At 41.0% G+C, this 14284-nt stretch overlaps 1 protein-coding gene across 1 annotated transcript in view; it reads left to right on the top strand.

Moving 5' to 3' along the window:
- Positions 1-14284, top strand: part of itga2b (integrin subunit alpha 2b) — a 64461-nt gene that overhangs the window by 38442 nt on the left and 11735 nt on the right. The window contains exons 15-22 of the mRNA XM_062957091.1: positions 408-506; positions 830-885; positions 1838-1989; positions 4963-5088; positions 5462-5529; positions 11471-11618; positions 13018-13101; positions 13805-13884. Of these exons, the coding sequence (XP_062813161.1) occupies positions 408-506; positions 830-885; positions 1838-1989; positions 4963-5088; positions 5462-5529; positions 11471-11618; positions 13018-13101; positions 13805-13884 (813 nt within the window). The remainder of the gene's footprint in view (positions 1-407; positions 507-829; positions 886-1837; positions 1990-4962; positions 5089-5461; positions 5530-11470; positions 11619-13017; positions 13102-13804; positions 13885-14284) is intronic.

The following is a 14284-nucleotide window of genomic DNA, read 5'->3' as shown; positions in this document are numbered from 1 at the left end:
TTTGTTTGTGTTTGTGTGTATATGATTGTAAAGCCATTGAAAGCTTGCCTATGTATGTAAATGCTGTAATCCCACAGGGGAGAAGGGCAAAATATAAATGAAGTGCATTATTATTATTATTATTATTATTCAGAATCTCTGAACACATGTGCCCAAAGACAACTAGATATCTATCTAATCAGCTGTTGTATTAAACCTATCAACAGAATTCATTCATGAACCATAAAGAATTTATTTTCACCTTAGTAGACCAACACATCTGGCTTAATGCTCTGAAAACAGTAAATGTGACTGCATGGTAGTCTTAACCATCCATCAATGACTTTGCCAGTATTACATAACTGCAAACAGCTCTGTGCGATGATGTTTGCTTATTAATTACCGTATGCTGTTCTTTGTGCCCTCAGAGCTCAGCCAGTCGTGGTGGTCAAAGCCCAGCTGGTCCTGCCAGATGTGCTGAATCCAGAAAATAAAATGTGTGAAGCATCAGGAGCACAAGTCAGCTGGTGAGATGTGGGGCAGTAATAATTCACGCTAGAGCCCTATTGGTGCTGATGTGGTTGAGCCAAATCATTAGCAGAAGGTTTGTTTGCTATTCATTATCTTCCCTTGACCATCTGGAGAGTTATAGGCCAGGGAAAGCTGATGCACATTTAAAAAAATATAATGTAGGGATCTGCCATTTACTCCATTTTGAAGGCACAACCTCCTTCAGGGAAACTGGGTGGGTGGCCAATGCCTTGCTGAACATACATTCAACTGTAGCTTGAGGACTTCTGTAAAATAATGTGTGAAATTGCCTTCATTGTCTTTCTACTCCTCTGTACAGCTTCACAATCCAGATGTGTGTTGGAGTGTCAGGAAAAAGCATGCCACAAAAAATTGGTGAGTTTTGCTTTACTTGCTGGAAGAGATGAAAACAGTGTATTGAGAACCGGACATCAATATGTAAGTGTAGCTAGGGTTCCTGAGTCATGAGGCCCAGTTTTTTATTTCTGATTCTCAGAGTGATATGGAGAGATTCCAGAATGAATGTTCTGCCTTTAAAAGGTTTTTTAAAATATTAAATGGCATACACTGCAACTGTTGTTCATGTAGCATGCTTAATGGCATCACGTGGAACTGTTCCTTTTAGCATCACCCAGGTACCTCCACTAGGCCTTACCCCCTGTGACATCACTAGTATTTTACATCCTAAGGTTTGGCTCCAAACTTTCCTGAGATGGTCTTGACCTAGTAGTATGGCTGACAAAGGACCCTCTGTCCCTCAACTGGCTGTCAAGCGTCCTAGGATGCTTAATTTGGTAAATGTGATGGGGTCCTAAGAAATGTGGCCTCTGTTCTGTTCAACATCTTTATTAATGACTTAGATGAAGGGTTAGAAGGCATGATCATCAAGTTTGCATCAAATTGGGAGGGATAGCTAATACCCGAGAAGACAGGAGCAGAATTCAAAACAATCTTAACAGATTAGAGAGATGGGCCAAAACTATCGGTCAGGGGTGCTTTGAATAAGATTTTCCTACTTCTTGGCAGAGGGTTGGACTGGATGGCCCATGAGGTCTCTTCCAACTCTGCAATTCTACGATTCTATGTCTACTAAGTAGTTCAGTGGCTTCCACCTACATTTTCTTATACAGCTTGCTTGCTCCACGGAATATCTCCTAATGTTTTCCCACAGATAGACAGGACATGGGTTGATTGTTACTCCAGGTAATGATGAGAAATGAGCATGCATGGTTCCCCCCCCCCCAACCCCTGGCATATTTTGCACATAGTTGTTGTTGTGTTCCTTCAAGTCATTGTGCTTTCTGCCAATTTTCTTCTGCTCTGCTAGCCCTGAATGCCGAGCTACAGCTGGACCGTATGAAGCAAAGATTTGGACGTCGTGTTTTCTTGCTACAGAACAGCCAATCAAGCAGGATGTTCCCCTTGGAGCTGTCAGGAAAGATTCCCCATACCTGCCAAAACGTCACTGCCTACCTGAGGGTATGAGAGTGGCAAAGATTGCGGGGGGGGGGGGGGGGATTGAAAGATTTGGAGTGGAGGAGGAGAATAGGGTAGTGGAACTGTAGACTGTAGAACTATCTATCTATCTATCTATCTATCCATCCATCCATCCATCCATCCATCCATCCATCCATCCATCTTCTCTCCCCTTTTCCTTCCATTCCTTCCTCCTTCTCTCTCACCTATGTATTGAATTTATGTCCCACCTTTGTACCATTGGAAGCAGTTACAATATATGTAGCATTGCTCACTGGGGGGGATTTAGGAACTGTAATCTTGAAAAACAACTTCTCTGAGCTCTGTATCTAAAAGGAAGTACCTGGGTGCCTCTGCGTACCTACCTGCAGAGTGCCTTGGGTGATCAACCCTGAACTACTTTCACATGTCTGGGGGTTGAAGGCAGAGCAGTCTCAGAGCCATCATTTCGGAATTTCTAAATACGATCCCCAAATTTAGGTTGAATCTCCCTTATCTGGGTTTCTAAAATCCAAAATGCTCCAAATTCCAAAATTGTCCACATGGGTGGCTGAGAAAGTGACACCTTTGCTTTCTGATGATTCAGTTTACACACTTTTTTCATGCACAAAACTATTAAAAATATTGTGCATCAAATTACCTTGAGGCTATGTGTATAAGGCAGATATGAAACACAAATGATTTCTTTGTTTAGACCAGGGTTCTTTCTCCAAACTAACCAATTGTGTATATGCAAGTATTCCAAAATCAGAGGGGAAAATCTGAAATATGGAATACTTCTGGTCCCAGACATTTCAGATAAAGGATACTCAACCTATACTTGTCTTTGGTGGATAAGGTGATTGCTTTATCTCTGACTTGGTTGGCCAATTTTGTTCCCCACCGAAAGCCTTCTGTGTGTTTTTCATAGCTGTGTGATAGATATAATTCCAGTCGCCCCGCCCTGCCATTCACTGCAGATCTCTGCTTGAAGCCTATCTTGCAGATGTTAAAATCATTCCACCGAAATAAAAGGGGGAGGATCTTGGCAGTGTGTATGTATGCATGCCAAGATAGGGTTATTCCTGTTGCTGGGTGACTGTCTTTTGCTTCCTAGTAGGCAGAGTTGTATTAATCTTTGGGTGCTTGGATGGGAGATGCTTCTCTGGATGGATAATTTGCCTGCCTGGTGGATATTTTGCAGTGCAAGAGGGTACGGGAGAAAACAAAACAGTTTTGCAGCTTGAATTTGAAACAGAAAAATCAGGGAGCAATTAATTCAGCTGAACTGGGATTGTAGGCTACAAGGAAATAATACAAATGACTCTTTGGAAACCTAACCCCGCTAAGTCGCTCTTAGAGTATTGGCCTCCACCCCACTCTGCTCTTTTTGTATAATAAAACTGTATTTCTTCAATTCTGAGACCTACTTTTCTCCCCCATCTAAACCTATCTAAAGCAGAGTGTGTCTTAGAATTGAAGGTACTTTTTATATATTTAAATCAGGCTCTTTTTTCTGTTGGTGATACTGAAAGTAGTGTGTATCTTACAATCAGTGGCATCTTTGAACTGAATAAATGCAGTAATATAACAAAGTAAAACAACAAAGTAAAACAACAAAGGCATCTCAGAGATTGCATTGTACCAGAGTACCCTTCACCGTAGCAAGTTATCATACCTTGGCTGGGGATTATAGGTGCTGCAGTCCAATTCCATATCTATTGGGGTCCAGGTAGGCATTTGGGTCATTATTTTCCAAAGGAAAATGCTACAAATTGAAAGACTTTCAAAAAGCAGACAAAGACATGCCTCTCAAGTGGGGTGAAATATTATTTTCTGTACAGTAAGGAGTTTCGTATGCAGAAAGTGTTTTTCTGTGCAGCAACGGGTTTTCTGCACAAAAAGGCCACATGCAAATGTTATGCAGAATAAGTGGGGAGAATGTTTCCCCCCAAAAATTATTTGTTGCTGTGTGGCCCAGCAAACGGCAGAAGATTTTTCTGAAATGTCAGAGGACGAGGGGTTTGATGAGTTTCAAAGTGATGGGTCTATCAGTGCTAAGAGAGAATTGCAGACAGCTGAGGATGATGTCTTGCATTCCTGTAATCAGTCCCAGTTCTCTTGGGAAACGGCCTTCTGCCGATGGGGAGTTTTCATGAGAGGCCAGATTAGGTTTGAGAATGGAGGGAGTGAAAAATAGACTAATAATTAGACAGTCTGAGAGAATCCATGAGAAGACTTTGAAGTTCAAGTGTGTTTAGCATGATTTCATGGCTACTTGGTTGGGCTTAAATTAAGTGATGTTGGCTGTATGCCTGTCAGAGGAGACAACATTGCCTTAAGGATGGCTTTCCTGTCTCAGCTTTCAAGTTCATGATTCAAGTTTCCTGTTTTTGCATATATTCATGATTCAAGTTTCCTGTTTGCCTATGTTCCTTGAAGGGATTGCCTTGGATTTATGTTTGAATGACTGCTGTGGATTTTGGCTCTCCCAACTTTATGTATTCGGACATTTCTAGATTTCTGCTGTTTTGTATTCTCTACTTTACTGCCCTTTCAGGAAATGCCCTTTCCTCTCTTTGTTCCTTCTTTTCTAATAAACTTTTGTAGTTAGTACTACTGGCCTTGAGTTCCTCTCGGGGCAGAGAAAGGCGGGATATAAATATTGTAAATAAATAAATAAATAAATAATACTGGTCTCTGGTGTGGTGCTCTGGTGTTCCAGGGCTAGAATGCAACAGTTGCTTTCTTTGAGAAGAAAGTTAGTGAATGATGGCATCCCCGCTCCATGTAGCACTGCCTCCTAACAAATCCAGCACCAGGGAAGGTAGGGAAGCTCCTGGTGTATAAGAGAAGCATCCATCATCACTTGCTAATAGGGCTTAATGACTGGGGATGATGAGAGGTGGAATCCAACACACGTGTGGGTGCTGAGTGGGGGAAGCCTGCCTTAGGATATACCTAAGACACCTCTCTGCTCCCTTCTCCTAATTTCAGGATGAGACTGATTTCAAGGACAAACTGAGCCCCATTGCTGTCAGCCTCAATTTCAGCCTGGCATCAATCTCTAGAGTCGAAGAGTTGCAGCCTGTGCTATATGGACAGCTAATGATCCAGGAGCAGGTGAGATTACCATCCTACCCAGAATAAAAAAGTATATATTTCCTTGTTATTCCTTTCATGGCTTTGTTACTACTTGTTGTTCTGACATTCCTTCTTTAATTCATTCTCCTTTCCATCTTGACTTTTTTTTAAAAAAAGTATAAACTGCCCTGAAAACCAATTGAAGTATACAGCTGAGTTTCCAAAATAAATACTGTTGATTTTCCATTCAGCTGGATCCTAAATGCTTTCTTGAAACAGAAAAGCGGCTTTTAAATCCTGGGACTGTGTTGGATTGTTGAAATGCAGCGCAGATTCGTACAATCCAATTCAATGGACTTAAACTGCATTATTTGGCAGTATAGATCCAGCCTATCTCTGTTCCTACCTTCAGACTCGTATTATTCTGAATTGTGGAGATGACAACATCTGCATCCCGAACCTCAAACTCTCTGCTCACACGTAAGTACCAATTCCATTTTCAAGTAAACTTAGAAATGTCATTGTTTTGGACTACAGATTCCAGAATCCCCAGGTAGTATGGTCATGGCATCTGGGGAATTGTAAGAGTTGTCATCAAGCTCTTTGTAATACCAAGAAATGGTTCATCTTGATGGACAAGGGCGAAAGAGACCTGGAATGGAGTATTTGCCAAGAGACTGAACTGCAAACCAATTCAAATCTCAAGTTTTTCCATGAACTTCCTATGTGATATTAGGAAGCCAGTTTCTCTCAGCCTCTGTCTTCCCTGCCTGTAAAGATATGAAGTACAATGATAATGCTGTAGCCTTTCCTAACATAGGATCTACAGATGATGTTGGAACACAGTGTGATCAGAGATGATGGGAATTGTAGTCCAGTTACAGCTGCAGATACTACACTGGAGAGAGAATACTTTTAAGGATTAAAGATTACAACTAGATAATACATAGCAAGTCCTTTGAACATGCATTTATTTATTTGCTTGCGTGCTTGCTTGCGGCCTTTCAAAACTTGTAATCAGAGCAGCTCACAATATGGAACAAAGTATAAATAAAACATCTAAAGTTTTAATATTAAAATACAATTGAGTAGATCACAGCACTATATTATTATTATTATTATTATTATTATTATTATTATTATTATTATTATTATTGTGTCGTTGAAGGCTTTAATGGCCGGAATCACTGGGTTGCTTTGAGTTTTCCGGGCTGTATGGCCATGTTCCAGAAGCGTTCTCTCCTGAGAAGAGAATACTTCTGGAACATGGCCATACAGCTACTCACAGCAACCTATTATTATTGTTGTTGTTGTTATTGTTATTATTGTAGTAGTTGTTGTTATTTGTACCTTGCTTTTCTCTTAAGACCAAAACCCAAAGTGGCTCACTTTCCTCTTCTGTCCAGAATGAAAGAATACAAGCAGTCCCTCAGTTATGAGGGACTTGTACAAACATTCGACTTACAAAAGACTCATAGTTAAGAACAGGGGTGAAACAACAGGAAATGAGAGAAATCTGCTCGTAGGAAGGGAAATTCACTGTTGAAAGAGTTCTCATGGAGAAAAGGTGTCTCCACTGAAGCTTTCACACTAATCCTTGTTTCCACAACAAGCCAAATTTTTGCAAAATCCAATTCTCACAGGGACAGAAAGTGAAGTGAGATCTTCTGAACATAAAGCAAAACATGTGTTACAGGGGTGTTAACACTTCCCTGTGCTACCCAAAACTACAACTGGATGAAGTTCCACTTAAGAAATGTGCCTGTTCCGACTTACATACAAATTCAACTGAGGAACAAACCTACAGAACTAATCTTGTTCCTAACTTGGGAACTACCTGTACTTTGGGCACCATGTCAATTAGCTAAGTTGGTTGGGGACAATAGGAGTTGCAATGCAGAAAATGTGGAGTGCATGAGCCAGATTAGGGTGAGTTACCAATCCAGTGGCTTGATACCACTTTCATTCTGCCCTTTTGGAGTTTTTTACTAAACTCGAACTACTCTTCTGAACAGGGGGACATATAGCAAAACAAATATTACAAGGGTGTTAACCCTTTCCTGTGCTATCCAAAGCTGATAGATAGATAGATAGATAGATAGATAGATAGATAGATAGATACAGTAGAGCAGGGGTCCCCAAACTAAGGCCCAGGAGCCACATGCGGCCCATCGAAGCCATTTATCCGGCCCCCGCCTCCTCCCTTGCCCGGTGCGCGCCTTCCAGAGCTTTGCTTGTTTATAATGGTATTATAATTATTATTTAATAATTAATTAATTAATTAATTAATTATCAAGGGGTGCTTTGCTAGAGCTTTTGGTGCACAAAGGCAGAAGGGGGCTGGACTAAGTGTCCCAAGGGGTCTCTTCCAATCCTGTTTATTATTATTATTATTATTATTATTATTATTATTGACACAAAGACACAGTATAACACAGCAAACTATATATATATGCTGGATTTCGTATCACAAATCACAAGTTCCCAAGCGTTTAGGGCTGTGTGATGCATTATTATTATCATTATTAACAACATTGAGGTTGGGTGGCCATCTGTCAGGGGTGCTTTGCTTGTGCTTTTGGTGCACAAAGGTAGAAGAGGGTTGGACTGAATGACCTAAGGGGTATCTTCCAACCCTCTTTATTATTTTTATTATGATTATGATTAACATTGAGGCTGTATATGTTCCCGTTTGGGTTTTTTTTACTTCAAAATAAGAGATGTGCAGTGTACATAGGAATTTGTTTATAGGGTTTTTTTTCCAACTATAATCCAGCCCTACAACAGTCGGAGGGACTGTGAACTGGCCCCCTGTTTAAAAAGTTTGGGGACCCCTGCAGTAGAGTCTCGTTTATCCAACGTAAATGGGCCGGCAGAACGTTGGATAAGCGAATATGTTGGATAATAAGGAGAGCTTAAGGAAAAGCCTATTAAACATCAAATTAGGTTATGATTTTACAAATTAAGCACCAAAACATTATGTTATACAACAAATTTGACAGAAAAAGTAGTTCAATACACAGTAATGCTATGTAGTAATTACTGTATTTACTAATTTAGCACCAAAATATCATGATGTATTGAAAACATTGACTAAAAAATGCATTGGATAATCCAGAACATTGGATAAGCGAGTGTTGGATAAGTCAGACTCTACTGTAGATAGATAGATAGATAGATAGGTAGATAGATGGAAGATATGGCTGGAGTTACACTTTAAAATGTACGTATTCCAACCTACAAACAAATTCAACTTAAGAACAAATCTTATTCATAACTTGGGGGCTGCCTGTAGTGTGTTTAAGATAGAGATGCCAATTAAACTGAATTTGGCATCCCTGACCTCAGCCTGAAAAACCTGTGACCGATCTTTGTAGATCACCCTTCTTGCCTGATGAAAGGGGGAGAGAGAGAGGATGAAATGATTCAGTCGTGCAGAAAAATGTTCTACAGAAGCACAGAAAACATTTCTGAGCAAGAACTCTTCACCTTTCTTTCTTTTCTTTTTTTTTCTTTTTTTTGACTGATATTTTTGGACAGCCACAGATGGCTGCAGTAACAGCAGATCGGTGTCTTCTGATTGAAATAAACATATCAGTAACATAATCACTTATTAACCTTCAGCAAGATTTCCATTTCAAGGATAAGTGTTGTTTGGATCTGGTAAGGGAAGAAAGGAGAGAGGAGAGATACAGATTGGAAGGGAAATTTGACAGATTGAAATGTGGGGGCCAATATTAGGACAACCTTTCCCAACATGCCAGTTTCCAGATGTTAAACTCCCATTGTTCCCAAACAAAAGTTCTATTGTAGCATTTGTATTTGATCTGGGGGGGGGAGTAAAAACAATAACAGAGCAATTGTGAAAGAGCCAATGGATCAATAGTACAACTTGCATGCAATTCACTGTAATCCCGATTTATTTGGAAAGCAAGCAACTTCTGTTAACATCCTAATTTAATTGTAGTGTTACTGTTGTACTCTAGCCTTGAGACACCTCTCACATAGCATCACACCAGAGTCCAGTAGTACTAACTACTACAGTTTATTAAGAAAAGCATGTACAAAGGGGAAAAGGGGTATTTTCCAAAAGAGCAATAGGAAAAGAGCTATAAAATAGTGATAGACCATTTACAAAAGAACAGTAGTCCAAAAACAGCAAAGTATATGAAATCAAGGAAGCCAAGATCACAGGCAGAAATCCATAAGCATGATAGTAGGAACTTTTTTCAAGGCAAAATTCTTTCAGAAACATAGGTAAACACGGGAAATTTGAATAATGAACTTGAGATCTAAAACAGGAACCTGAATCTTTTGCAAACATTGTCTGTTCTGAGAGACATCAGTACACTTCACTTAATCTAAGCCCAAGCCCGACCAAGAAGCCATGAAATCATTCCTCACACACCTGGGTTTCAAGGACTTCCTATGAAGTCTTTCTAAATGCCTAATTCATCTATTCTTCACTCCCTCTGTGCAGAGACCTAATCTGATATCTCCCCATCAGATGAAGGCCAATTCTCAAGAGAAATGGACTTTCCCCCGATGCTAAGGAACAAACATTAGAACCCAAAACATCCTCAACTGCTGGCACTTCTCTCTGATCTAAAGCCTGCATTTCTCCCTGATCACACTCAGGCTCCTCAGTAGGAAACTCATCTTCCCCCTCGTCCTCTGAGAAATCCCCAGCATCTTGCTGAGCCCCAACAGTTACAACCACAAATTGATCTTCTAAATTCTAATGTGTAATGTTACCAAATTAAACTTCAAACCGAGAGCTGATGAGTCTCCTTTGTGGAGAGAAAAAATGGGGTGTAAATAATAATAATAATAATAATAATAATAATAATAATAATAATAATGATATGGATTGTTGATGTTGCAATCCCAGGTGACAGCAGGATTGAGGAGAAACAACTGAAAAAACTGACACGATATGAGGATTTAAAGGTTGAATTACAAAGACTCTGACACAAGCCAGTCAAGATGGTCTCAGTGGTGATTGGCACACTGGGTGCAGTGCCTAAAGACCTTGGCCTGCACTTAAACACAATCGGCGCTGACAAAATTACCACCTGCCAACTGCAGAAGGCCACCTTACTGGGATCTGCATGCATTATTCGTCGATGTAATAGCGCCAGGATGTAAAGTAGGTCATGGGGACGCAATGTGTCAAGTTTGATCTTGATCAGTCATTGGTGTGGGTTGCAGTGGTCTGAGGAAGTGAGTGAAGGTACTGTAAATCCCATCTTCCCTGGTCAGTTGTTTCCTCAAACGGCAGGAGGACTTAAAGCTGGCCACATTGCACTTGTGTGTCAAGTTTGGTACAGTTTCATCATTCATGGGCATCACAGTGGTCTGTGGGAGGTGAATTGGATGAAGGTACTGGAAATCCCATCATACAGTCCTAGACACTTGGGAAGTGTCCGACGTGTGATCCAATACAACAGCCAGCAGAGTGTCTGCTGTGGACTCATGTTGTTGTGTTTCTAATAATGATGATGATGATGATGATGATGATGCCATAGCCTCTGAAAAGCAGTGTTACCATTTAGGCCACAAAAATTAGTCTGGATTTTTAACATAGAAATGTGTGGCTGATTGCAATAGATATGTAGCCAACCCATGAACTGTAGTCTGTATATACGGTCTATATTTAGCTTGCATGGATCATTGTGCTCTTTTTATACTCTTATAATTTGATTAGTTGTCAGCATCTGGGTGGTTTTAACTTTAACGTGTAGTATGAATCTTTAGTGTGAACAATATCAATTTATTCATGCTGATTAGCTTTATTATTAGATTTAAAGGGACTTGAGGAGGTTTAAAATTAAGAGAAATGCTATTAAAACGTAAACTAACTACCCACATAAAAGATGAACTACTAAAGTTGAAAACCTACCAACCACAGAAAAATCTATCAGTTATCCAGTTAAAATTTTCTCCCTTTGTAAACCAGACCACATTCCAAAGGCCTGTCTAAATAAAAACTCCTCTTTGTCAGTTGAGCAGCCAGCTTAGCTGCACAGAAGAATTCCCAAGCTTAAAAGGATTAATGGAGAAAGACTAATATGTCTCTTTCTCTAGCCATCAGTCTTTCCCTGGCTGACCCTCCTGTCCCCTTTCTCTGTACACTTCAAGACAACAAGTGCCACTCCATTGCCATGTCAAAAGGAAAAGGGAAGGACAGTAATGAATGGAGACGGGATAAATAACCTTCCTTGGCATAACCGTAAAGTTTGGTTTTATGCCCAACCCCACATTCCCTAATTTTATTTAATTTTGAGCATTGTAGAATTAATTAGAAGATAGTTTTCAACCAACATCCACTGTTGCATCGCTGCTGAGATTGTGCTTTTTGTGTTTGTTGATGCAAAGCAGGAGGTTTTCCATTTTAACTTTAGTTTTATCTTTCTTCCAGGAACGAAGGTTCTCTATTGATCGGGGCGGACAATGTGCTTCTCATCCAGGTGACAGCAGTGAATGATGGTGAAGGTGCTTACGAGGCAGAACTGATCGTAGAGCTTCCCGCTGGAGCATACTTCCAAAAAGCAAGCAGCAGTACACAGGTATGGGCCTTGGATCTTGCAATCTTGCAAAATTGCAATCTTAGACTCTCCCCTTACTAAGTCAACTCAAGACTTCCTCTGCATTCTAATACCATATTTTAATAGCACTTATTGGTTTCTTCCAGATCTAAGTATATCCAGTCTAGTAAATCTTAGCTCATTTAGTTTCTAAAGAAACCAAAAAGGGCTGAATGAATGTGGCATCAAACCACTGGATTGGTATCTCACTATAATCTGGCTCATGCCCTCCACATTTTTTGCATTGCAACTCCCATCTTCCCCAACCAACTTACCTAATTGACATGCTAGTCCCCAAGTTATGAACAAGATTAGTTCTATAGTTTTGTTCTTCAGTTGAATTCGTATGTAAGTCGGAACAGGCAAATTTCTCAAATGTAACTTCATCCAAAAATATTTTTGTAGTTTTGGATAGCACAGGGAAGGGTTAACACTCCTGTAACGTTTGTTTTGCTTTATGTGCCCCTGTTCAAAAGACCTCACCTCAGTTTCTATCCCTGTGATAATGGGATTTTTAAAAAATTGGCTTGTTTTGGAAACAAGGATTGAGGAGAAAGTTTCAGTGGAGACTCCTTTTCCCCATGATCACTCTTTCAGGAGTGGATTTCACTTCCTATGGGTAGATTTCTCTTCCTTCCTGTTGTCGCACCCCTGTTCTTAACTAGGGGCATCATCACATTAAGCGACTTGCAGTTTCTCAAGTTGCTCCTGACACAAAAAAAACATTAATCCCTGGATTTGCCACTCATGGTGGCGAATCCGGCAGAGCCCAGTGGGGCGCTGGGGGAGCCCATTGCCTGCACCCCACATTGCCCCTCATCCCATCCCATAAGGGGAAGCATTGCTGCCTGGATTCCCCTCATTGTTTCTTATGCAACACAGAAAGTCTCCCGTGTTGCTGCCATGACCTCCTACCATGCTTCCACTCCATTTGACCCACTGTACTCCGCTGCAAGTTGATCTATGTCATGTGAATGGAGTCAGCGGGCTCTGTGCCTCAAATGGAGTGGAAGTGCCCTACAGTGGGCCAAGTTACTCATCCAATAAAACAGTATGAGTAGTTTGTAAGTTGGATGTTTGTAACTCGGCGTATAATGGGAGTGACAGTCCAACACAACTGGAAAGTGGAATGCAAATGCACTGAAATCAGTAGTCATGTGGATGGAAATGACTTCTCCGGTAGCTCTGTCAATACTATGAATGTCTTGGATAGTAATATTGTGGTAGTAACTATAGGGAGACTCTCTACTTCATTTCTTCATGATGCTCACTCAACATACATCATGAAGAATTATTTATAGGTGCATTCTACGTGACGCAACACTAGTGACAGTGCTCCACATTAATACTCATTCCCTTCCCTCTTCTCCCTTATCTGCAGAAGTTGATTTGCAACTCCCGCAAAGAAAATGAGACTCGCCTGGTGGCCTGTGAAATGGGCAATCCAATGAAAGCTGGCACAGAGGTACTTGCAGATTTCCAAAAAGAGTTTAAGCTCAACCTTGCATGAAAGCATGGCTGGACCTACCATTTGGTGGAGTGGTGCAGCGGGTTAAACCTTAAGCAAGCTGCAGAACTTGCTGACTGGAAGGTCGGAGGTTCGAATCTGCAGGACAGGGTGCGCTCCCGCTGTTAGCCCCAGCTTCTGCCAACTTAGCAGTTTGAAAACATGCAAATGTGAGTAAAACAACAGGTACCGCTTTGGTGGGAAAGTAACAGCACTCCATGCAGTCATGCTGGCCACATGATCTAGGAGGCATCTACAGACAACCCTGGCTCTTCAGCTTAGAAATGGAGATGAGCACCACCTCCCAGAGTCAGACACGACTAGACTTAATGTTGAGGGAAAACCTTTACCCAAAATAATGCAACCTGTGACTCCTTCACTTTGGTTATGTATGTTCTTCCTTCTCCATTGTGGGATCTCTTTTACTGTCTACTGAATGAGTCAGGATGTTTCTAGCTGGACTTCAGGTGAACTATAGTCCAGTGAACTCCATGTTAAGCCTCCTTGATATCAAAGAGCCCTTTGAACCAGTATTGGCCCATCCCACTCATTTCCTTGGATGAGGAGTAGCTCTGTGTGTGTCTTCTGCAGTTGATACCTGGTCAGTTCACTATGGATGCTGTGCCCACTTCTCTCTTTCTCTGCTCCTCCTCCCATACAGATCAAGGTAGATGTGGAACTAAGTGTCAGCCAACTGGAAAATGCTGAGGACACCATCAGCTTCATGCTCCAGTTGAAGAGGTAACTAACCATCCTTGATCCCTGATGTCAATTTTCCCTCCAGGGAACAGTGTCCTTGGAGTCCAATGGCTTTTAGGCATAGGCTAAACCCTTCCAGCATAACTTCCTTTCTTATAGTACAGCACAAGTGAGGAATTTGAGCCCCTTTGATATTGTTGGACTACAGCTCCCACAATATCTGACTATTCACCATGCTTAAGTGAGAGATTCTGGGAGTTGTAGCCCACAAAATAATGTATCCCAAAAGGAAAATATGTGGCTATCTGGATCTGGGGTGCACACACTATGGCCCTCCAGATATTGTTGAACTAAAACTCCCAGCATCCCATACTATTGGCTATGCTGGGTAGGACTGATGAATTATAGCCTAGTAATACCTAGAAGGCTGACCTCTACTCTA

The sequence above is a fragment of the Anolis carolinensis genome, chromosome 6 (genome assembly GCF_035594765.1).
Source record: "Anolis carolinensis isolate JA03-04 chromosome 6, rAnoCar3.1.pri, whole genome shotgun sequence".
Lineage (NCBI taxonomy): Eukaryota > Metazoa > Chordata > Lepidosauria > Squamata > Dactyloidae > Anolis > Anolis carolinensis.
Note: the sequence above shows the minus strand (reverse complement) of the source record. Positions and strands in the feature narration are given on the sequence as shown.